This window comes from Halichoerus grypus, chromosome 1 (genome assembly GCF_964656455.1).
Source record: "Halichoerus grypus chromosome 1, mHalGry1.hap1.1, whole genome shotgun sequence".
NCBI lineage: Eukaryota > Metazoa > Chordata > Mammalia > Carnivora > Phocidae > Halichoerus > Halichoerus grypus.
Genome location: NC_135712.1, coordinates 204,151,185 through 204,176,096, shown reverse-complemented (window position 1 = coordinate 204,176,096; position 24,912 = coordinate 204,151,185). Strand labels below are relative to the sequence as shown.

General features: G+C 53.4%; 1 protein-coding gene across 18 annotated transcripts in view; it reads left to right on the top strand.

The window, feature by feature from the left end:
• The window catches only part of MYO9B (myosin IXB), an 86,700-nt gene that overhangs the window by 47,830 nt on the left and 13,958 nt on the right, over positions 1-24,912 (top strand). For 9 of the 18 annotated variants that reach the window (XM_078054000.1, XM_078053961.1, XM_078053967.1 and 6 more), the window contains 20 exons: positions 2,385-2,447; positions 2,855-2,954; positions 3,220-3,320; positions 5,147-5,276; positions 6,832-6,921; positions 8,361-8,477; positions 8,815-8,949; positions 10,170-10,291; positions 12,206-12,347; positions 12,655-12,859; positions 13,415-13,496; positions 14,616-14,705; positions 16,058-16,171; positions 17,967-18,006; positions 19,123-19,245; positions 20,526-20,606; positions 21,789-21,899; positions 23,158-23,280; positions 24,395-24,544; positions 24,629-24,795. In XM_078054000.1, coding sequence (XP_077910126.1) covers positions 2,385-2,447; positions 2,855-2,954; positions 3,220-3,320; positions 5,147-5,276; positions 6,832-6,921; positions 8,361-8,477; positions 8,815-8,949; positions 10,170-10,291; positions 12,206-12,347; positions 12,655-12,859; positions 13,415-13,496; positions 14,616-14,705; positions 16,058-16,171; positions 17,967-18,006; positions 19,123-19,245; positions 20,526-20,606; positions 21,789-21,899; positions 23,158-23,280; positions 24,395-24,544; positions 24,629-24,795 — 2,286 coding nt within the window. Of the gene's footprint in view, positions 1-2,384; positions 2,448-2,854; positions 2,955-3,219; positions 3,321-5,146; positions 5,277-6,831; positions 6,922-8,360; positions 8,478-8,814; positions 8,950-10,169; positions 10,292-12,205; positions 12,348-12,654; positions 12,860-13,414; positions 13,497-14,615; positions 14,706-14,986; positions 15,002-16,057; positions 16,172-17,966; positions 18,007-19,122; positions 19,246-20,525; positions 20,607-21,788; positions 21,900-23,157; positions 23,281-24,394; positions 24,545-24,628; positions 24,796-24,912 lie in introns of all 18 variants that reach the window. The other 9 variants (XM_036095364.2, XM_078053979.1, XM_078053958.1 and 6 more) reach the window with 8 other exon arrangements.

Sequence of the window (24,912 nt, the reverse complement as noted above, 5' to 3'; positions counted from 1 at the left end):
ACAGTTCTCAGTGCCATTTCCTGTGGAGGCCAAGGGTCAGGGGCAGTCCAAGCCTTCCTTCAGTTCCCCAATTTGCAAGGCCTCGTCTTCCTGTGGGTTCAGTGGCTTAGTGCTGGGGGATACCTGGCCCCCCTACGAACCCCAATAGGGGCCGGGGCCTTAAAAACGATCAGGGAAAGGCGTCATCAAATGGCAGCTCGATGCCAGTAAGGGGTCACTCTCCTTCCCCTCCCCCCCCCCCACCGCTGATATAGCACAGGGAATTGGCCACAGGTGGAGATTCTAACAGGAGTCTGATTCTAGAACCAGATGCGGCCTCCCTCCCTAGGAGAACAAGCCACCGATAACTAAAATAGTTACTAGCAGGGGGAAGGAATAGAAAAAAACATACGAGTTTGGAAGCAGAGAGGACACTGGCCGAGTCCGTGGACACCCGTCCGTGCCTGTTTTGTGTGCATGTGTCCCAGGCAAGACTGCAGACAGGAGACTGCCATCCTGGAGAGAGAGAGAGGCAGGCGGCATCCAGCAAGCCCCAGACCAGGGGCCCAGTGCTGTCCCCCAGGTCTGCCCCCCACCCCTCGGGCACCAGCTGCCCCTCCTATAAAACCGGATGCACTCAAATGAGGGTGGCCTGCAAAGCCATCCAGCTCCCACACTTGGTGGAACCCATGAAAGCCCAGCCCCTCCAGCCCCAGTGGATGTGGAAGGAGCAGGGCCAATGCCTGGCTCGGGTCCCCACCAGGCCACTTCCCTCCCGTGGGGTCCTAGGCAGCAGGTGGCCTCTTCAATTTTCAGTATCTCATCTTTCGATGGGAGCCACAGTGCCCACCCCCAGGTGGAAGGATTTAGGGCATTTAATTCCTGAGAAGGCACTAGGTGCTCAAGGAATAGTCACCATTACTACTGCTAGCATTGAGAGTGTGGCTGTAGAGGTCCCTGGCCCCTGGCCCAGAGGCCATCCAGTCTTGTGGACCCCTGACCATCAAACATCCGTCATCGGATGAACGGGTCGACAGATGTGCTGTGTCCAGCCACGAGAAGGAACAGAGTTCCGATACACGCTACAATGTGGCTAAATCGCAGAGTTCTTGGGCTGAGTGACAAGGCAGACACAGTATATATGTCAAAGGATTATATTTCTTTAAAATTCTAGACAATGCAAACTAATCTATAGTGGGGCTGATCAGTGGCCACTTAGGGGTGGGAGGCAGGGAGGGGTGACCAAGGGCCCAGGAAACTGGGTCATGGTGGTGGGCACACAGGTGTCTGCATGTGTCACAACTCATCAGTTCACACGCTTCTAGTTTACGTCAGTGGCAGCTAGTAAAGCTGGTGGAACAAAATAGGAAAGGACCCAGTCAAGACTCACCATGTTGCACACTTTAAGAATGTGTGGTTTAGGGGCGCCTGGGTGGCTCAGTGGTTAAGCGTCTGCCTTCGGCTCAGGTCATGGTCCCAGGGTCCTAGGATCGAGCCCCGCATCAGGCTCCCTGCTCCGCAGGAAGCCTGCTTCTCCCTCTCTCACTCCCCCTGCTTGTGTTCCCTCTCTTGCTGCCTCTCTCTCTGTCAAATAAATAAATAAATAAATAAATAAGAATGTGTGGTTTATATCAATAATGAAGCTGTAAAAAAAAAAAAGAAAATGAAACTGTGAGCTTATATTTAGATTTTTAATGGGAGAAGCATTTAATTGCTGAGGAGCTGGTGAATGCAGGGGGTGACCTTCTATATTGTCCATGAAAACATGGGTATAATCACTCGGGTTTCCGCTGCCTGAGGGGGTTCCCCCAGGATGCTCCTTGAGCTTTCCGAGCAGTGATCAGCCTGCATCTGGTCTGGGGAGCAGAAGTGGCCAACCCGAGTTCCTTATTTTTATGGATGGCAGTCATAGAATAAGGCAACACTTAGGGTGATTTTTAGGGTAGTTATATTTACAACACTGAGACTGATTATATTTGCAACATTTAAATTGGTTGTATTTGCGACATTTAGGATGATTGTATTTCTTTTTTTGTTGTTTTTTTTGTTTGGTTTTTTTTTTTTAGATTTCATTTATTTATTTGAGACAGAGTGTGAGAGCACAAGCAGGAGGTAGGGGCAGAGGCAGAGGGAGAAGCAAACTCCCTTGCTGAGCAGGGACCCTGACTCGGGGCTCGATCCCAGGACCCTGGGATCATGACCTGAGCCGAAGGCAGATGCTTAACTGACCGAGCCACGCAGGCGCCCCATATTTCTAAAGGTGATTTAGGTACCTGTGTTTACCTTGTATCAAAGGAAGTTAATCCACAGCTGGCTTTATTATGGTAACAAATTACTCTAGTTCTTCCAGAAAACTCTTATCAAAATGTTAACATCTTATTCTTTCATCTTTCTTTTAATGACAGAGCTGTTGTCGAAAAATACCTGCTTGAAAAGTCCCGCCTGGTCTCTCAAGAGAAGGATGAGAGGTAGGAGGAAATTTCCTTGGTGACCCACCACATCTGCTTTCCTCCCCACAAAGGAGAGAAGCAGGTGTCCTGGGCCTACGGGAGGCCGTGGCTGATGTCCCAGGATCGAGGCTGCCCTGTGGCTGCAAGCTTTGCGCTCATACCTCCTAAACCACCTTTTTTGGGCTTATTTTTGTGCCTGCTCCAGGCTTTTACTCAGAGTAATACCCCCCCATCCACAGACATCTACTCACCAGAGAAGCTCAGAGTTTAGTTTTTAGAATCGACTTATTGTCTCAAATTGGTACATATTTGAGGTGCTTTTTTTCCCCCCAGTGTGGGCTCCAAAGCAATATTAGCAGTGGTTTGAAGAGTAGCTGTCGTGTGGTCTCCAAAAACGAATTTTTTCTCCTCGTTTTGACCCACAGGAACTACCATGTGTTTTATTATTTGTTACTTGGCGTCAGCGAGGAAGAGCGTCAAGAATTTCAGCTCAAGCAGCCTGAAGATTATTTCTACCTCAACCAGGTAAACAGCCCCACGTCCCAGCCACAGACGCCGCCTCTGTTCCCCACGGGCTGTTTACGCGCCACCGGGAGGTCAGAGGCTGTCTGCCGGGGCCCTCTCCGGCCCCCAAACCCGACTCCAAAGAGGCCCAGAGAAGGCGGCATAAAGGAGCCCATTCATTCCCCGTGTCCTGAGCCCTGCCCCCTCGGTTCCAGCCAAAATCACTCTTGCACGCCACCCTTGCCAGCCCAGAAATACCCAGAGTGCCCCTGACTTTGTTTTTCAGCATAACTTGAAGATCGAAGATGGGGAAGACCTAAAGCATGACTTTGAGAGACTCAAGCAGGCCATGGAGATGGTGGGCTTCCTCCCAGCCACCAAGAAGCAGTAAGTGGGCGGGCTGGCCATCCCACCTTCTGCGTGGACCCCCCACACACACACATCTTACCTAAGGCCCCTCTCTGAGAGCCGACTGACACCCCAGCGGGAGCTAAGACACTAAAGGAGGGCAGCCCGATGACCATGAGCTCATGAAAAGGAACATTAGTCATTAGTCACTGGGAGATGTCAAACCACGGGGCTTTTTTGCCCAACAGCGCAGATGTACCTCACGCTTAAAAATGGTCACGATGGTGAATTTTACATGATGTGTATCTTACACAATTAAAATTTTGAAAAATTTTTTGAAAGCCACCTAGGGTCCTCGCCACACCTGCCCGATGTTTGGTATACCCAGCAGGAACGCCTGCACGCTTCTCGGAGGGCACAGATCGGGCCAGCCCCTTTGGAAAACCGTCTGCAGTTTCTACGAGAGCTGTGTCTGCCCAACACCATGCGTGCGTGTGCTGACTCAAAGATATGCACATGGCAGCCTTATTATTTACTGCCAAAAAGTTAGGAACCTCCCCCCACACACACACAAATGCTCACCAGAGGGAATTAAATAAAATAACTAAACAAACAGCTTTATATCATGCAGGGCTGGGCAAACTTTCTGTAAAGGGCCAGATAGTCCAATTTTCAGATTCGGGGGCCAGATGGTCACTGTTGCGTGTTCTTCTCCATGTTTATTTTTTTAACCCCCCCCCCCAAAAAAACCTGAAGAACCATTCTTAGCTCCGAGGCTGTCCAGTAATGGGCCATGGAGTGCCACTCCCTGGACTCCACGCACAGCAGTGGTGCTCAGCTAGAGTCACTTCTGCCCCCGCGGGACAGCTGGCCATGTCTGGAGACATGTTTGGTCATCATACTGCATAGGGGAAGGAGGAGAGGGACACAGCTGCTGGCACCTAATGGGCAGGGGCCAGGGGTGCAGCTCGGCGTCCCATAGTGCACTGGACAGCCCTCCGCAGCAAAGAATGATCCGGCCCCACGAGTCCGCAGGGCAGAGGCTAAGAAATGCTGGTTTGCAGCATTGAGTGTGGCCACGCCAGTTCACGCAGGAACGTGCATTGCACCCCCACGTCACGGTCTTCCAGTGACGGGCCAGACACAAGTACATATGATTTCACTGACACCAAGTTCATGGACCGCGTTAGGATGCGAGGATAGCCGTTCCTCTGCAGGAGCTGGGGTGGGTTCCAGTGCCTGGAATGTTCTATTTCTTGCTCTGAGTGCTCATTACAGGGAGGTGTATGTTTTGTGACAGTTTATCAAAATATGCTTAAGAATTGTGTGCTTCTTTTCGCCTGTTTTTTATGCATGGCAGGTTTTTTGGGGGTTTTTTTTTGCATTTTTTTTCATGCATATTAGGCTCCCATAAAAAAATTTTTAAGCACCCCCCTCACCAAAAAAAAAAAAACAAAAAACCAAAACCACCCAGGTGAGCCATCTGTCTACAAAATCACATTCCACAAAGGGTCCTCAGCAATGAGATTGGACTTTTTTTTTTTTTAAGATTCATTTATTTATTTATTTGACAGAGAGAGTGACCGAGAGAGAGGGAACACAAGCAGGGGGAGAGGGAGAGGGAGAAGCAGGCTTCCCGCGGAGCAGGGAGCCCGATGCGGGGCTCGATCCCAGGACCCTGGGATATGACCTGAGCTGAAGGCAGACGCTTAACGACTGAGCCACCCAGGCGCCCTGGACCTTTTTTAACTTCATATGTCCGACTGGATTTGGCTGGTTGTATGAATTCAGCCCCATTGGCTGGAAGCTTCTGTCATCTTACGACTCTGGAAACCACCCCAACCTAGGCTCCTTTGCTCTCCCAGGATTTTTTCCGTCCTCTCAGCCATCCTGTACCTGGGCAACGTCACGTACAAGAAGAGAGCCACAGGCCGAGACGAAGGTCTGGAGGTCGGGCCCCCCGAGGTGCTGGACACACTGTCCCAGCTCCTGAAGGTATGGCTCCCTGCACTCGGCCATGGTGGCCAGCGAGGACCCAGAACTTCCTGCGTGGGCCTTGCGTCTATAAACCGGGGTCTGTCTGCCTGCTTCCTCCCCACAATCTGTTCAACACCTCTTCCTTGGTTCTCTTTTTCTTTCTTTCTTTTTTTTTTTTTAATTGAGGTACAATCGTCATACAGCCTTATGTTAGTTTTGGCATTATGACAGGATGATCGTCAAATGCAATATTTGTCTATATTGCAAAACGATGACCACAGTAAGTCCTGTTAACATCTGTCACCACACATGGTTACAGAATCGGGTTTTTCTAGTGATAAGAACTTGGAAGATCTACTCTCAGTGACTTGCAGTTACACCATATGGTATTCTGAACTGAAGTCCCCATGCTGGACATGACATTTCTGGGACTTCTTTATTTTATAACTAGAAGTCTGTTCCTTCTGATCCTCTTTATTACCTGGTTTACCCACCCTCGTCCCCTGCCTCTGGCAACCACCAATCTGTTTTCTGTATCTGTCAGCTTGGTTTAGTTTGGGGGGTTTTGGGAGGGGTTTTTTTTTGGTTTGGGTGTGTGTGTGAGTGTTTTGGGTTTTGGTTTTTGTTTTTTTTGTGGGTTTTTTTTTTTTTTTTTGGTTCTTTTAGATTCCACATACCAGTGAGATCATACATGTTTTACTCTGACTTATTTCGCTTAGCATAATGCCCTCAAGGGCATCCTATCCCTTCCTCCTTTCTCAAGGACGCCCTCCTGAGCACGGCTGCACCCCCTCTCAGCCCCTCATGTGAAAGGCCCTTTGAAACCATACTTTGATCAGCGAGGTCATGTGCTCATTGGACCTGCCATCCCCTTGTCCACTGGCACTTGTCAACCCCCAGGGGGCACTGGGCAGTGTCTGGAGGCATCTGTGGGTTGTCACAACCCAGAGGAGCTACTGTCATGTGGTGGGTGAGGCCAGGGATGCTGCTTAACGTCATATAATGCACAACACAGCTTCCCCACAGCAAAGAATGATCCAGCCCCGAGTGTCCGTGGTGCCAGATCTGAGAAGTCCTGCCCTCATCTTTCTGTTTTCTAAGCATACATTCCACCTGTGGCTCTTCTTAAAGAGCATGTACCTGCGTGCAGGAGCCTGGCTTCTGTTGTGTTTGTGGGGACGAGTAAGCACACCTGCCAGGAGATTCGGGCAGCTTCCCTTGCCCCTACTCTGACTGCCTCTGGCTTGTGGAGCGGGCTTGGCGGTCAGGAGGGAACAGGCCAGGAACCCACTCCAACAGCGACATCTATTAATGCAGCTTGCCAGGCAGTACCTGGACCCACAGGGACCCCCAGGCCTATGTGACCAACCTCCCAGGGCCATCGACCGAGCCTGTGAGTGTGATGATTCGGAAACACACTGAGCATAGCGCACATCACTCGGTGGGCTTCAGGCCCACTTCCTGGTGCGGCTGCTGGAAGTCCTCCTGGCACCTTTCTCGGGCTTCCAGCCTTACCTCAGGGATGTGAGGACCCGCCCAACAAGCCTTCTCTCCCTCCTTGACCTCGAAACAGGTGAAGCGAGAAATCTTGGTGGAGGTCCTGACCAAAAGAAAAACGGTGACAGCCAATGACAAACTCATCCTTCCCTACAGTCTCAGCGAGGTGAGCATGGCCCTGGGCTCTTGCGGGGCGCTGCACCGCAAACCACAAGTTGGGGGGGAGCTCTGGAAACAGCCGGCCTGGATAGCCTTTTCCCTGTCTTGAAAGAGCTGTGACATTGTCTCTGGTTCTCACGTGAGCTTAGGCACAGCTCAGAGCAGCTTCTACAGCACACTTCAGCCCTAGGGCCAGAACTCAGGCCACACGTGTTCTGCTCGGTGTTTCCGTGCTGGTTCTCACTAGCAGGGGATGGCCATCTGCAGCCTGCAGGCCAAATCCAGCCCGCTGCCTGCTTTTGTAAATAAAGTTTTATTGGCACAGCCACACACACACCCCCCTTTTTTTTAGGCTGCGTTGCTACTGTATTGGCAGAACCAGGTGATCATGACAGGACCATCTGGCCCTCACAGCTGAACATACTGACCTTCTGGCCTTTAAAGTTTGTTGACCCCCCACCCCCACCCCAGGCTAGTGCATGACCTTTACAACCATTAAGGGCGTCCCGGGGATCTTGATAGGACACCTCTCTCTGGCCTTTGCCCCAGCCAGGATGTTTTCCTTATGATGGGTTTTTCTTGCGTTTTTACATGTCAAGAGCAGTGGGCCTCGCAGCTTGCAGCTTGGATGGCCACAGGAAAATACCTAGCCATGGCAGGGATTTTTAGCTGGTGGTAGAAACTGCTTGGGCATCTTCAGTGGGCACCGTGTACATTCTGAGCCCCCCCAGGGAAAGGTCCCCTGAAACGTTCTGTAAAAGTTGCTGCAGGACACCTGAGCTCCCAGCAGCTTGGCTGCCCCTGAGGGGCAGGACGCCGAGGGACAGATGCCAGGTGTGAGGGTTCTGTATCCCTCGGGGCCCCCTTTCCACAACCTCCCGGGAAAGGCAAAACCAAGACATGTGTTCTTGATCTTAATTGTAGCCAAGCACATCTGTCACAACTTAGATCTGAGTACATAAAGAGAAACAATTTCTTGTATGTAAATTAGACCTCCTTAAGCCTCTTTTTTAATTTGAAAGCCATTACTGCGTTTAATTTAAAAGCCACGATGGCATCTCCACGATGCTCCCAGAGCTGCAAGGGACCTACCTGGCTTCCCACCCAGCTCGGCCCCCTGGCTGGTTCTTCCCACGGGCCGGCCCGGCACCCTCCCTGAGCCTGTGTTCCATCCTCAGCGTCCCCAGGTTGCTCTGAGGAATAGGGCTGGCTCGTGAGAAAGACTTCGCTGAACCTTAGGCTGCCGGGCCCGAGCTTCATAGTTCGTGCTTCGGTGTGCAGGGGCATCCCGAGCAGACAGGTGGCGTGCAGAGTGAGAGGGGTTGTGTCCAGTGAGTGGGGTGTTCAAAGTCAGAGCCTCAATTTTCCCGTGAGTGCAGACCTCTGGGTGGTGCAGCACAGGGCCCACGTTGTCGAGGTGTGACACTCTCCACCCTGTGCCCGCAGGCTATCACCGCCCGCGACTCCATGGCCAAGTCCCTGTACAGTGCTCTGTTCGACTGGATCGTGTTGCGGATCAACCACGCCCTCCTCAACAAGAAAGACATGGAAGAGTCTGTCTCGGTGAGAGCCCCCACCCCTGTCTGCTCCACCAAGCAGAGCTAGGGAAGGCCAGGCCCTCAGTGTCACACACCCTCGGCAGATGGCCTGTGATATCGGGAGCCAAGGTGGCTTTGGTTGGTGTCAGGGGAGAGGCCGGTTGCTCCGAGGGGCAGGCCCAGGGAACAGGATGGGGCGCAGTTCTCAGGACCCAGTGCACGGTGAACACACGGAGCCCCTCGTTCACATATTACAGATTCCAAGGCAGTGACAGCAGAGTGTTCAGCTGAGCGCAGAGCCCGCACAACCAAACAGGTCACTTCCCCGGAAGCAGTAATAACTGTTTTCTCTGTCTTCCCAGTGCTTGTCCATTGGGGTCCTCGACATATTCGGATTTGAAGACTTCGAGAGGAACAGTTTTGAACAGTTCTGCATCAACTATGCCAACGAGCAGCTTCAGTATTACTTCAATCAGCACATTTTCAAACTAGAACAGGTAAGGAAATGCCATGTTGTTGCCTAGGCAGCCCCAAGGGGGGACGGAATGAGCCGGAACTGGGGTCTCCCTCGGGTTCCGGTTTGCTGGTGAACCAGCCCTGGAATCTTTCTCTACAGAAGAGAAAGTCTGGGAAAACCCAGCCCAGACTTGGATGAGGCAGACACTGGGGGCATTTTTGTCCATGGGTCAATTTTGTACCTTCTTTCTGCTCAAATGTGAAAATCCATCCAATGGGAGAGAAATGGAGTTGCCTTGTAAAGATTTGCTTTGGTCAACAATTTTGACAATCTGTCTTCCATGTCTTTTCACTACTACACACTCAGCCATCTTTACCCATGTGTTATCCATCACATTGATGATTTGGACAAAAAAAAAAATGATGGGCTTATATAAATATCTAGCTGATTTTACTATTAAACTTTCCTCCTGGCTGTTGAGCCCTTGAAGCGTGGCTGGTCCACATTGAGTTGTGTGGCAATAGTGAAACACAGTGGATTACCAACACATCATGCAAAAGAAAAAGAATATAAAATTCCTCATTGATCATTTTACATTAATCACATGTTGACACGATCATAGTTTGGATATATTGGGTTAAATTATATTATTAAAGTTAACTTCACCTGTTTCTTTTTACCTTTTTAACTGATTATTAGAAAATTCGAAGTTACGTAGAGCACGCTCACTACATGGCATTATATCACTTGCATTATTGGACATTGAGGTTCCAGAGCAGGGGCCAGCAAATGGCAGCTCACAGGTCCAGTCTGGCCCCACAACCTGTTTTTGTAAATAAACCTTTATTGGCACGTGGCCACGCCCACTTGTCTATACGTCATCGGTGGCCTCTTTCATGCTACCACAGCAGAATCGTGACAAGACACCATCTAGCTCATAAAGCTTAATTTATTTACCATCTGGCCCTTCACAGAGAAAGATTGCTGGCCCCTGGGACACATTAAGTGTGATTTTAAGCATCTTGTACGTTTGATGCTTAAGCATGTACTGTTTCCTGTTATTAATAATTTTTCCTGTTATAATTTTATATAATTATGAATATATTTCCATTGATATATCAACATGTGTTCTGTTATTTACACACGTATGTATGAATACATACGTGTATACATAAATATATTCATATACACCGCATGCTGTGTAAACGTTAACATAGCCATGAGGTAGTGAGATTATCAGCTAACCCCTAAACCCTGCAGGAGGAGTACCAGAGCGAAGGGATCTCATGGCACAACATTGACTACACTGATAACGTCGGCTGCATCCATCTCATCAGCAAGAAGCCCACGGGGCTCTTCTATCTGCTGGACGAAGAGAGCAAGTGAGTGTCCACGGCCCAGTTCCCCCTGCAAACCTGGTTCCCTAGCCCCTGGAGCCTCACCCTGAATCCACACCATCCCCAAGAACTTCTGAGTTTGTCACACTCATTTGGCCACAAATCCTGACCTCACATTAGCAAAAGGCACGTAGCATTTATCACGGAAGTATTAACATGTGCAATAACTCGATTCTGAAACACGCACACCTGGGAGTTGTTAAGAAAGGGACACGGGGCCTGAGTCTAGAAACTAGGCACGGGGTTGGTGCATGCTTGCAAAGGGCAACACGTGGGATCGGGGGCCCAGACGCCACACTGACCACTAAGCCTGGCAGCCCTCGTCCAGAGGACACCGTGAAGGCTGGAAGGGGTATGGACGAAGTGCCTCACCCCTGGTCACCCAGCCATGGTCACTGAAATTCACTCACTGAATTTGTTAACCTGCGGCTGGCTCCGTTAATGACCACAAAGCACAGGCAGCTTTAAACAACAAATGTATTCTCTCATGGTCCTGGAGGCCAGACTCGCAAAATCAGTATCACTGGGCTGAAATCCAGGTGTGGGCAGGGCTGCACTCCCTCCAGAGGCTTTAGGGGGTGGTCCTTCTTCGCCTCTTCCAGCTCCTGGGGGCCCCCAGCATTCTGTGGCTTGTGGCTGCGTCACCCCAGTCTCTGCCTCTGTGGTTACATCACCATCTCTTCTATCTCTGTCTCATCTCCTCTCCTCATAAAGATTCCAATCCACTGGATGAATGCCTCCCCAATGACCTCATCTTAACTAATTACATTCGTAAAGACCTGAATCAGGTCACTCTCAATAGGTTCTCAGGGTCAGGACGTGGACACATCTTTCTATCAACAACTTTTTATCAGCCCCTTGTCTGTGTCAGAAGTCCCTGTGGGGCTGGGTTGAATCAGGCTCATCTCCTGCCTCAGACCCAGGCCCCACCTGAGCCAGGGGACAGACACATCCCTTCATAGCTGGGATCCAGGTAGAGAATGTTGAGATAAGAGAACAGGCAGGCTGCTAGGAAGGGCTAAACCATCACTCCCAGGAAACCCAGAGCTGGATCCAGAGGAGGAATGTGAGGCAGGGCCAGGCTGAGCAGGGTTGTATCTGTCTTTGTTTAAAATCTTGCTATTTTTGTTCATCGTGGATTTTTTTTTTTTTTTTTTTGCATTCATCTGGATTTTCTAAAATAGTGCGTTAAAATGGCATTTATCCCAACGACTGAGTGAGCAGGTTCCTCACTCCACACCCTTTCCCCAGCCCTGGAAACAGTGTGCTTGGGAGCTACAGATTCTCCCCCCCCCACCGTGTGCTTGGGAGCTACAGATTCTCCCCCCCGCACCGTGTGCTTGGGAGCTACAGATTCTCCCCCCCCACCGTGTGCTTGGGAGCTACAGATTCTCCCCCCCCACCGTGTGCTTGGGAGCTACAGATTCTCCGCCCCCACCAGCCCGTCCCTGTTAGTCCGTGGAGCCTCGCGTTGGGCGTCACAGGCTCATTCCTCTGCCTGTGTTTGCGGTGAGGCAGGGCGTGCCAAAGCCAACTGCAGCATTTCCTTCCTGGGAGGCAGAAATAGCCAGGTACAACGGGGCTCTTCTTCTGCCCTCGCCCCCCTGCCTGCTCCGTCCTCATCTCCCAGCCCCTCTCTGTAACAGAGGAACAAGGGCAAGACCCCCCCCCCCACGACACAGCGTCCAGATACACAACAGATCTGAGAGCAGAAGTCCCCCCATCCTGGGATTACTCCCGGGAGCTGCCCACAGTGGGCCCAGTTCCCAGTGTTGCCTATGCCAAATGCTTGCCTTGACCACGAAGGCCCGGGCCTCATGCACCGAGGGCTTGCACCCGGATGCAGAGCGAGTGGTCGCCGCTGTTCCTGCAGCTAGAAGTTCCAAATTCTCTTCCCAGCTTTCCCCACGCCACGAGCCAGACCCTGCTGGCCAAGTTCAAACAGCAGCACGAAGACAACAGGTACTTCCTTGGCACCCCCGTCATGGAGCCGGCGTTCATCATTCAGCACTTCGCAGGGAAGGTGAAATACCAGATCAAGGTACGTGTCTGTCCACTGCCATCATCAGTCAAGGGTGGGAGGCAGGAAAGGGACAGGGTGGATGCTCCGGAGGCCCCTTACCTCTGGCGTCTGCTCGGTCCATCTCCTTTATTGATGGTGCGCGGCGAGGTTCTGGGGGCCCTCAGACCCAGCCCTAAGTCCTTGGCTCTTACTGTCGAAGGCCCCAGGGACAGGACCCACCTCTGTTGTTGAGATGGGTCCCACCCCACCAGCAGCCCTTCCCGGGCTGGCTCCCAGGACCTTGGCAGTCACTGGCGAGTGACCACGCACCTCCTTCCCCCACCAGGACTTCCGGGAAAAGAACATGGACTACATGCGGCCCGATATCGTGGCCCTGCTGCGGGGCAGTGACAGCTCCTATGTGCGGGAGCTCATTGGCATGGATCCCGTGGCCGTGTTCCGCTGGGCGGTGCTCCGGGCTGCCATCCGGGCTATGGCTGTCCTCCGGGAGGCTGGGCGTCTGCGGGCTGAGAGGGCCGAGAAGGCTGCAGGTATGGGGCCCACCTGTCGCCATCGAGAGGGGGATACTCAGTCCATTTGAAAACGTGCAGCTCTGTAGTCTTTAGCACATTCACCGTGTCGCGTGACCACCACCTGTGTTGCTCCAGAACTTGGATCGTCCCAAACAGAATTTCTGTACCAGGGTATATAATTCACTCTCCTCGTCCTCACAAGGCAGGAAGGCACGTTCCTGTCTTTCCATAAGGACAACCTGAGGCCCAGAATGGCTGAGTGACTCCCGCAAGGTTGGCTCTAGGTACCGGCCACGGAGCTCCATTTCACAAAGGGCCTTGATTAAAAGCAGAACCAGAGAATAAAGCTTTTATGAGAAGTAGGCATAAATAGTGTTGCTTAGGAGGGAGGATCAAACCCTTCACGGTTCCCAGCTCTGCCCAAATTTGAGTGTCAGACTGTTTTGTCTTTTTTTTTTTTTTTTTTTTTTTTAATGAGTTCAAGTCAGGATGGAAGCCTCTGTGGCCAAGACAAAGGCCTTCGAGGCCCCAGGCAGCCCCCGCCTCCAACTCCCATCCGCTCTATGTCTGCAGCAGGTACGGACAGCCCGGGTGTCCGCGGTCTCCTGGGAGAGCTGCAGAGAGGAACCAGCACCCCATCAGAAAAACTGTACCGGTGAGCGAGACCTTGATTTGTCCGAACCAAAGCTGGTACACAGCAGTATTGTTTAAAACAATGCCAGAAACCCTCCACCCTCCACCCAGGTTGGGGTTGACCTGAATAAGGAACCCAGCAGCCACTTGAATCAAAAGGACCCAGAAACAAACGGCATCTGGCTGCCTCTTTTCTGCACACAGAGTCAGGCCTCGATGCAGCATCTGCATTAGGGAGATGTTGGACGGCTCACTTTACAAAGGATTCTTTTCATGGCCGGCTGTGGCCATTGGCGGGTGGGGCCAGGGAGCCGCTGACTGGTTGCACCAAGCAACAGGCTTGATTTAAGAGCACTTCCTCCTTTAGCCAGGCCGGGGTGGCCCAAATGCACATAGGCTGAGTTCCTTCATTTGCTATCAGAAACACCATATGCCTCGTTGCACACAAGACGATGAGGTATTTTGTGGCCCCCTAGCAATGACTGAGGGCCTTCCACATACCCCAGTTTGTACTGAGTATAACAGTGAGCAGCGTGCGCTCCCAGGAAGGTGGGGTAAAAAAGGCCACACTGGACAGACCTCCAAGGGAATGACAAAGCCAGAGGAAGGACACTTCTGATATCTTGAGAGAGCCAGGCAGGCTGTATTGAAAAGAGACCAGCTGAGCCAGGCAAGGCAGGCAGGGCGTGCTAGCAGTCGGGGAGGCACATGCAAAGGTCCTGTGGCAGCCAAGTTCCCAGCTTCTTGATACTCCAGATTCCCAAGAAGCAAGTTAGTCAATATTTAAACTTGAAAAGGTCATTTTATTTTTGAGTCCTTCATAGTAAAAAGTTCTTCAAGAGATTCATAAACATGTATGTATCGAGGTAGAGCTAGCACCTAGGTAAGTGACCATAAGTGATTTGTCTGAAAGCACTGTGTGTTGTTTTCCTGGAATCTGCTTTTTCACCCAAAAGGGGGCAAGAGAAAAAGAGTGCATCTTTTTATTTGTTTGTGTGTTCCCTGTCCCCCTCCCCCAAAGACTGAATGTAGCCCCTGACCCACATTTGCTAAAGGGATGCCAGTCTCCCCAGGGCCTGGCCCCGAGGCTGCGGGTCCCACTCCAGGAGCGTGTTTAGTTTATACAGATTCTCCCTTTCAGCTGCTCAATGCTAGATTTCTCATTTGACGGCTCTGAGGAGTTCGATATTAACGCTTTTGAGGACATCATTGCTTTCTATGAAAGCAAGAAGTAAGTAGAAGCAAGGGCCTTCGAACCCAAGACCAGGGAGGTACATCAAGAGGAGCTGCTGTCCCCAGGCGCTCAGCGTGGTGTCCAGGGCCATGAGTGGGAGTCACCAGGCCGGGGAACCCTGGGGCCTGCTAGGGACACTCTAGCCAGATCTGGCTGGGTTAGGGGGCATGGGCTGAGGCCATGGGCCTTGTCCGGAGCTCTGGCCACTGCGCTGACCGCTCAGGGTATGGAGGTGAAATGTGACCCCTCTGTTGTCTTTGCTCTGTGCCTCCCTGGAGGGCGAGGGAGCAGAGGTAAGTGCGGCTGTCCAGGCCCTCGGGCATGGTGCATGGAACACAGACGAGGGGCTGCCGATCGGGGTCTTTCCAGGCCAACTGCCCAGAGCTTAAACATGTACTTGAAATAACTGGAATGAGGGATTTTTTAAAAGAAATGAACATACCAGAACCTCCCGACTCACCCTGCAGTCACTGCTGCCTCGTTTCTAGAAGTCCCATAAGGACATTTGTCATCTAGACATCCTTCATGAATAGTCCCTTCCAGAGCATCTGATTTTCATCTCTGATCCATTCTTGTTCTCACGCATTGGTGCCAAAGTTTGGGCCTAGGACGTATGCTCAGCCCTGAACCCGCGGTGATCGAACAAAAGGAAGTGAAGGAGATTGAATTCTTTGGGGCAAAGCCCTCCTTCAACTAGGGTTCCCCACCCTCAGCGCTGGGCCGGGTTCCCCCTCTGTGGTGGGACCGTCCCTGGCCCTGTAGGGGTTGAGCAGCATCCTGGCCTCAACCCACCAGATGCCAGCAGCACCCCCCACCCAGTCATGACGACGACGAATGTCTCCAGACATCGCCTGGAGGGTAGCATCGCCCCCGGTGGAGGGCCACGGTGTGAGTTCCCATCATTCCTCCTGAGGCCTTTCTTGAAGCCGACAAGGAGTTTGACATGTGGCCCCAGAATCAACCAGAAAAACTGATGAGCTGCATCCCACAGGCACCCTCTGGTCTCCTCTTTTCAGTAGCCCTCGATGCTTGTTACAGATTCCAGAAGGCTGTTCTAGAGGAGGCCTTTTTCAGTGATCTGAGATGCCGGGTTGCAAAACCAGGCCTGAAACAGGCCTGGCCCTCCCAGAGCAGGGGGAGCCTCCATGGGGTGGCCGGCCGCTCTTGGCTGAACCCCCTTCTCGGTGCAGGCGGGAGAGAGACAGTAGCGTGCAGACTCCCCAGCTGCATGTTTCGGTTCCAGTGGCCTGGGGATGGTCCCGACCGTGCTGGGGACCCCAAGGTGGCGGGCCTGCTGCTCTAACTCGGTCTTCTCCCTGTCACTGCACCCCCCCCCACCCTCCCCTCAGCGATTTGCATGATCAAATCATCAAGACCATCAAAGGATTGCCCTGGCAGGGTGAGGATCCCCGTAGGCTTCTCCAGTCCCTCAGTCGGCTCCAGAAACCCCGCACCTTCATCCCGTGAGTCCCCCCAAGGCTGTGGCGCCTCCCCACCCCCTCCCCGCAACAAGTGCAACGACCGCCTGCCCCCCCCCCGCCCCCCTGGCTCCCAGGACCCCGGCCTGCGGGCTTCCCGTCATGCTGAATTGGCCGCTGCAAACGTGCTGTCTTGTGGTTCCATTCTTACACCAGCCTCTGCTAACTGGTCCTCATAACACTCCTGCCCCAGCGTCTGCCCCATGGCCCAAATCCCTGCCAGCTCCCCAGTGCCCCGCGCAGCTTCGCAGGAACGCTCCTCCCACAAAGCATCTCTTTTTCCGTCCCCAAACATGCAGAGCAAGGCTTGCTTTCCCCCGCCCCTTGCCCCTTGCCCCTATGAGCTTATAAAGAAGCTGTAGGAAGGAGGGCGTCTGATTTCACACACATCCACAGCCCTGCTTTGTTTGGACAGCAGTGCGAATGTGGGCGGGAGGGCCCAGAAGCCATACACACCGGGTTTGGACCTGGTCTCGCTCTCACTCACTTGCCACGTGGCCTGAGGTGCTCTGAGCTTTCGGCCTCTGTCTGCAAAGCAAGAGTGATGACTTGCATATAGCACCAGGCGGGTAGCAGCCTCAGCCGATGGGGCGCCACTCAGAGCTTGTGCCCACAAGAGAAGCAGTTTTCAAATTCATTTTTATTATGCCTTATTCTATCTCATGTGGATTAAGATGGAACATGATACACATAGAACCTCACAACCAAGCATCTTGCTGATTTGTGGGACACCATTTCCTCAGCTGTTTTGTTTTTTTTTTTTCAAGATTTTATTTATTTATTTAAGAGAAAACACGAGAGGGGTAGAGGAAGAGAATCCAAGCAGACTCACCGCTGAGTGCGGAGCCTGACATGGGGCTTGATTTCACAGCCCATGAGATCATGACCTGAACCGAAACCAAGGGTTGGTCGCTTAACAGATTGAGCCACCCAGGTGCCTTTCTTCAGCTGGTTTTAAAAATGAGCCAAGCTGCAAGTTTGTTTTTTTTAAGATTTTATTTATTTATTTGACAGAGAGAGCACAAGCAGGGGGAGCGGCAGAGGGAGAGGGAGAAGCAGACTCCCCGCTGAGCAGGGATCCTGACACGGGGCTCGATCCCAGGACCCTGGGATCATGACCTGAGCCGAAGGCAACCAATTAACCGACTGAGCCACCCGGGCGCCCCCAAGCTGCAAGCTTAAAAAAATTTTTTGTTTGCAAGATTCCATAAAGTGTCAGAATGAGGACCATACCCCTCTCCCTTGCCCAAAAGATCGGCTTTGTCTTTTCCTTGGTCCCAGTGTGGGCAGAGCCCCTCGCGGCCTGCCAGGGGGTCCTGAAGCGGCTCTGTGGGCCTACTTGACATTTCCCAACGTGTAGAGAATAGAGCCAGGACACCTGGTAGGCGCCAGAATGGTGCTGGGTCCCCCCGAGCTCCACGAGAGGCAGTCCACTGTCATTTTTTGAGACCTGTCAGCTCCGCCGTGGCTGGCCCCACACAGACGCACGTTCTGCCCGGCCGATGACCCACGGCCCCAAGCCAGATGCACCTGCCCCCTCGGGGGCGGCTGCTGGCGCAGTGAAGCTCCCGCGCAGTTGCAGAAGCACCCCACGCATGCACCGGGTGGGCCCACCAGGGCCTCGGAGAGGCGGCGCGGCGGCCTCGTTGCACTTGTGGGCCCTGACTCTGCTTTCTCTGCTCTCGCTCCTTCTAACCCGCGAGGCGCGGCTTGCTCAACTAACCCGGATCCAGACACTGTGTTCCTTCTGTTCACAAAACCATTTTTAATATTTTGACAGGAAAAGTAAAGGTATCAAACAAAAGCAGCTCATTCCAAAGGTAAACATTCGCGACACGGCCCAAGGCCACCTTGCTTTTTGCCTGTCTTGAGAGCGCCTGACTCAACTCCCTTTCTGGAAAATAGGGGGTGGGGTGGGGGGAGGGAGGTACTTTTAACATCTCCAGCTTTTTAGTTCCCTCCTCTTCCCGCCATCGCCCCCTGCCCCCCACTCCCCTCCAAAAATAATTTCCCTGATGGAAATGATTTGGAGCAGTCTTGGGGTTTCCCAGAAGCCGGGCATGTGGTGGGGTTATTTGCACAAGCATGTTGACGGGAGCCCCAGGAGGAACCTAAGAAGAGGTGGGAAAGCAGGCCGGGGCAGGGGGAGGACTGAGCAAGGAGGTGGACTCGGCCTGTTCCCACGGGAGCCTCGGAGTGTGATCCGCACCAAAGAGCTTTTCCCACCCAGAGGCAATGGGACCCTTCTGTCCTCCCCCCACTTTGGGGATCTTTAGCTACCAGCCACCTCCGGAGGGCAGAACGGGATGCAGCACCTCCCAGGCGTTTCTGGGAGAGGAGGCCCTTCAGCCAGGGAAGTCCCACCAGGAAGGGGGCAACCGTGCGTGGTCAATAGCCAAGACCCCAGTAGCTGGCCTCCGGTAAAGTGCACCCAGCCTCTGTCTAGTCTCCACATACAGCGTGCAGTTGGATTATGAAATGTGCAAAAGGGAGAAAAACCTCCCAGTCTGGCCAACAGACAGGACAGCGCTAGTTCCTATTGTGAGCTGATACTAAGGGTTGGCAAACGTGGGGGGATCCGCTGGAGAAGCTCATGCGGAAGTGCCAGGGGCTTGGCACCCCTGGAGAGTCATGTCCAGGAGGAAGGTGGCCCTCTGGAGCTCTCGGCTTCCGGCCCATCGGGCTGCAAAAGAGGCCGTAATCAGTCCTCCCAGAGCTGGTGCCATGTGCGAGGCGCAACGCAGACTCAGCCCCAGGGCCGCCCCTGCCTCCTGCCAAGCCCACCACCCCCTGCCCTCCAGCAGCACTGTCCCGAGACTGATCCTAAGAGCTGCCACCCCCAGGAGCATAGTTCTGGCTCCAGGGCCTCTACGATGCCTCCCGGTGCCCATTGGGCCCCCCAGGAGGGCAGGCCAGACCCCATGTGTCTGTCCTAGAACCTGCTGGACTCCAAGTCCCTGAAGCTCATCATCAGCATGACTCTTCACGATCGCACCACCAAGTCCCTGCTGCACCTCCACAAGAAAAAGAAGCCGCCTAGCATCAGCGCCCAGTTCCAGGTAGGCAGCCCAGAGAGGCCGGGGGTGGGGGTGGGCGAACTCAGCCTGATGCTCTTGTGACCTGGCCATAGCAAACCCAACAAATGGTTATTCTAGTGCTTCCTGCCCTCGGCATTGTTTGACATTTGGGGCTGACTCGTCCTCCGTGGCGGGGGCCATCCTGGGCGTTATGGGACACATGGTAGCATCCTCCGGTTGTGACAACCGAAAATGTCTCCAGACATTGCCACACGCTCTGGTGGGTGGGGCAAAATCACCCCTGTTGTGAACCATTGAGTTAAAATAATGTGAGCCCTTGAAGGTGACCACCGAACTGTGTTGTGAGGTCATGTTTCCCTTTTTTTCCCTGGCTGCCAGGAAGCTCAAAGGTACTTTTTTTAAGGGGGCCAAAAGGCTGCTGCTGACCCTTACTTGCCATTACCTTTTTTCCCTTTCCCCTTTTCCTCAGTCCGAGTCTTTTGTGCCCACCTTGACTTTTTTTGTAATCCCCTCACCTGGGAGCTCCTGCAAATCCTTTTTGGTTTTGTTTGTTTGTTTGTTTTTAAAAGATTTTATTTATTGGGGCGTCTGGGTGGCTCAGTCGTTAAGCGTCTGCCTTCGGCTCAGGTCATGATCCCAGGGGATCGAGCCCCGCATCGGGCTCCCTGCTCCATGGGAAGCCTGCTTCTCCCTCTCCCACTCCCCCTGCTTGTGTTCCCTCTTTCTCTCTGTCTCTCTTTGTCAAATAAATAAAATCTTAAAAAAAAAAAAAAAAAAGATTTTATTTATTTATTTGACAGAGAGATAGCACAAGTAGGCAGAGAGGCAGGGAGAGGGGGAAGCAGGCTCCCCGCCAAGCAGGGAGCCCAATGCGGGGCTCAATCCCAGGACCCTGGGATCATGACCTGAGCCGAAGGCAGACGCTTAACCAACTGAGCCACCCAGGTGCCCCCTGCAAATCCTTTTTGTTAACAGCAGGCCAAAGACCAAAATCACAGCATCTGTGCTTCTTTCTGAGGCTGACTGGCATTTTAAATCCCCAGAAGGAGTTTATCTGGCCCCACCAACCCTCCCCCAACATTCCCACTGAGACAAAGAGCTGGGAGACCCTGGGAAGAGGACAGCTGTTAACTCTGGGGACCCTGTGGCTCTCTCTGGGGCTCCCAGGGGTAGTGCAGCCTCTAGTCAGAATGTCCAGCTACGGCTTCCCATGTCCTGTATCAGTGCTGATGCCAGCGAGTGACCTGGGTCCCCTCCCACTGAGCGGCTTGCCAGCTCAAGACCTCTCCCTCTTTCCCCAGACATCCCTTAACAAGCTCTTGGAGGCACTGGGGAAGGCGGAGCCTTTCTTTATCCGCTGCATCCGCTCCAATGCCGAGAAGGTGAGTAGCTCCCATGTCTTGGGGAGGTGAAGGCCAAGGTCTCAAGGAACCAAGTGTTCACACAGGTTCCAGGAACCGGAAATGGCCAGCCTGAGGTGGAGGGGGTTTCGCAGGAAGCAGTGAGGGCAGCCAGGTGGCCCGCCAAGAGCAAGGACATCATCTGGAACGTAGCGAAGCCCTAGGAGGGACAGGTCAAACATGCTCTTCAGTACATCTCCAAATCGGCCAGTGCAGAAAATGTGCCAGAAGGGAGGGGCTGAGGTCATACGGCAGAAGCATAGAGCCTGCTGTTCGTTTGATCTGAAAATTTCTGGGAAGACTCATGGAGCACCAGTGGGGGCCCCAGTGGGGGCTCAGCCCTCCCTGCCAGGTTTCCTTTGCCCCATGGGTCCATTGGCCATTCTGTCCCCTTGGGGACTTTGCTAGAACCGTTAGGATCTGGGCCTACCCCTTTTGCCTCTACTCTTCCCATTTCCCTTTCTCCTGCTCCTGGGATGCTCTGTCAACATCCAGAGCCCAGCTTCTCCCTACCAGGTTCTGTGGCTTCTCTCCTCCTGGGCAAGGACCCGGAGTCCTCCTTTGGGCCTTCACCTGGCTGTTACCTGCCCATTCCTTCCTCAGGACTCAGTCCAGGGTCCCCTCACCTGTTGGACCCTTCCCAGGGGGCCCTGGTAGTATCCGCCCCATTCACATATGTACCTGGCTTCCACCTCCAGACCTTATATTCTTCTCTTGGCTGAATCCCTAGTATTTACCCCAGGGCCTGGCACAGGGTATGAGCTCAGCACCGGTTTTGATTGGAGCTCTTAAGAACTAACTCTTTGCAGCACATCATCTTAAATTAACCAGTAAGAAATGGCACGTGTGTCCCAGACACCAGGGAATAGAGCAGAGCAGATGCCAGCTTTTCCAGAAGAGAGAAATACCTTAAGCACCACTGCTGAGCAGCCCTACCTCTTTAATCCAAAAAGAATGTCTGGAGCCAGGAAATATGGATCCTCCGGGTGGCCACAGCTGCCATGCTGGGGACAGTCCCGACCAGCTGGGGCCCGCCTGTGCTCCCCGACCCTGCCTGTGTCCGGAATCCTACAGGACCTTGTCCCATAGCTCCCCGTCCCCGGCCGCTGACGCTTTGCTGTCCAGCAGCAGGCACGTGTCCTGACCGCCCACACCCCGTTTCAGAAAGAGCTGTGTTTCGACGACGAGCTGGTGCTGCAGCAGCTGCGCTACACGGGCATGCTGGAGACAGTGCGGATCCGGAGGTCGGGCTACAGCGCCAAGTACACGTTCCAGGTAGGCGGCACGTGCGTGGCTGTCGTGACGGGGCAGGGGGCCAGCCACCTCCTGCTGTCAGAGCGAGTGCTTCTCTGGAACACGAACCCAGGGGGTCACTTGATGCCAAGGCTTCTCCACCCTGGCACTGTTGGCGTTTATACCAGATTATTCTCTGTCGTCGGGGGGGGGTTGCCGGGAGCAAGTGTCCTCAGAGGAGGTGGCTGGGCCCAGGCCAAGCCTAGAAGGATACAGAGGTGTCAAGCCAAGCTGGGAAGAGGGAGTTACATGAGCAGATCCCCACACAGCTCTGCCCTCTGTTGAGCATCTTCCGTGACAGATGCTTTTATACCCATCTCTTCTATTCCTCCAACCAGCAGCAAGCGGTTCTGGCTCCCTGGGGTTTTTAGAAACGCAAAGGATCTTTGGTGACCTCAAATTAGTGAAGACAAAGCTGCTAGAGCAGTTTCTCAATGGCAGCACCATTGACCCTGGGGCCACCTGGTCATTCTTTTGGTGGGGGCCGCCTTGTGCATTATGGGACGTTGAGCAGCATCCCTGGTCTCGATGCCAGGAGCACCCAGCCCTCCCAAGTTGGGAGAACCCTGGATGTGTCTGGACATCACCCCGCGTCCCTGGTGGTAAACCAGCCTGGCCTGAGAACCTCTGGCTCATGCCATGAGCTGGCATCCCTGGTGTGAGCACGGGAGTCAGCACTGGGCCTGAAGCCAGAGGTGGTGGCACCTTGTCCCCAATCCAGCTGTACCCATATGGCCTCGGGGACATGGCTTCATCATGGCATGCCTCCCTTTTTCTCATCCACAGAATGGAAATAGCGTCTCTCTGAGCCTGTATAAATAGGAAAAGCAGAATCACAGAAATGGGAGGAAATGCCAGTGTATTTTACTAACACTTCGTTCTTAAAAATTTGATCTGTTTACTTAAAAGCTGTGTATCCCCAGCTCTGATTCAACTCTCTAATGAGCCAGAGACCGTGAGCCCCCCGAAGGCAGCCCTGTTTCCTGGCCACCCCCCAACAATGCCAGCCCTGGGAGGCCCTTAAGAGCCACTCCCCAAGTGACTGAAGACCCAGTGCTCTATGTGTGTGGTGGTCTTTCTGAAGCTTGAAGCTGTGTCAGAGAGTCTGAGATTCTAGCTTTGTCAGTAGCACCATTCCAGCTTTGGAAACTTGGCTCGACCAGGGAATCACTGGAGCGCCGTATCCTTGCTGGTGGCAGAAACACTCAGAGATTCTCTTCTCTTGGCCAAAATCACACAGGATTTCACAGAGCAGTTCCAGGTGCTGCTGCCCAAGAACACCCAGCCCTGCAGGGAGGTCATTTCTGCCCTGTTGGAAAAGATGGACGTGGACAAGAGGAACTACCAGATCGGGAAGACCAAGGTCAGGGCTCCCACCCTTCGGGGGCCACAAACCCGCACCCCACCTCCCGCCACACATAGGGTCCTCCCATGGCCCGAAGTCCCGGGCCACATGCTGAGAGACAAGGGGCTTTGCTGAGAAAGTGTCTTTCTTGGGGCCTAGCACGTTCTTTCTTCCCAGAAGGCAAAGGGGTGCATTTAAGGGGCAGGACTCAGGCATCACTCCCGTTTCCCGCGTCCTCACACATGGCCTAGGGTTCCTGCAGGGTGTTCAGGAGCCAGTTGCTAGCTTTTGGTGTCTGGCAGAAGGCTTCTTTCCCTGGTGTTCCTTTCGGACACCGTCTATCAGCTAGCTCTAGGTACGTGCTGGTTGCTTCTTACTATTGGGGCACCAGCCGCTGTCCTCGTCCAACAAGGGCTAAGGGCAGCTCCCGTTAGGGCTTCATCTGATGTGAAAAGTCCCCTTTTCCAACAAGCTAATCCTCTAGTTACCACGTGACCCAGCAATTCCGTTCGTGGGTATGGACCCAAAAGAACTGGAAACGAGGTGTTTAAACAGATCCTTATATGCGCGTGTCCATAGCGACACTAGTCACAATAGGCAGAAGGTAGAAGCAGCCCATGCGGTCCATCAGCTGATGAATGGATTCCAAAACTGTGGGCCATTCGTATGATGAATTACTATACGGCCCTGCTACACGCTATGACATGGGTGAACCTTGAAAACATGATGAGTGAGAGAAGCCGGACACAAAAGCCTACATAGTGTGTGATCCCGTGTGTTTGAGGCTTCCAGAACAGGCAAATCCATAGAAAGCAGATCACAGTTACCAGGGGCTGGAGGGAGAGAGGGGAGGGGGAGTGACTGCTCACGGGGATGGGGTCTCTCTTCGGGGTGATGGAAATGTTCTGGAGCTCAATGGTAGTGATATTTGCACAATGTTGTGAACGTACCAAATGCCCCTGATTTGTTTGTGTTAACGATGGTTAACTTCATGTTACGAGAATTCTCTCAATATATTCAGAAAACCTCCCCTTGGTCGGGTCAGTCAGCATACCAGCTCTGCCTCATGCACTTACGGGGCACAGGGATTCTGGGGGCTGCGCTGACCCCTCCTGTGCCCACGCCCCACCAGGTTTTCCTGAAGGAGACAGAGCGCCAAGCCCTGCAGGAGACGCTGCACCGGGAGGTCGTGCGGAAGATCCTGCTCCTGCAGAGCTGGTTCCGGATGGTGCTGGAACGCCGGCACTTTCTGCAAATGAGGCAGGCAGCCATCACCATCCAGGTACCGCGGGGACCCTGCAGGGCCAGGGACAGGGGCAGCCGGGGTCACACATGCCCAGGCCCTGAACGCTCACTCCACCCCCAGGCCTGCTGGCGGTCCTACCACGTCCGACGGGCCCTGGAGAGGACACAGGCCGCTGTGTACCTCCAGGCCGCGTGGAGGGGCTACCGGCAACGGGTGGCCTACCAGCGCCGTAGACAGAGCATCATCCGCCTGCAGAGCCTCTGCCGGGGTCACCTTCAGCGCAAGAGGTGAGCAGAGCAAGGCCCCACCTCCCATCCCTCCCCCAACCCCCCGCCCCCCAGCCCAGCCCCGAACATCCCACTCACCCGAGAGCTACCTGAGATACCTCCCGGCCAGGGGAGCCC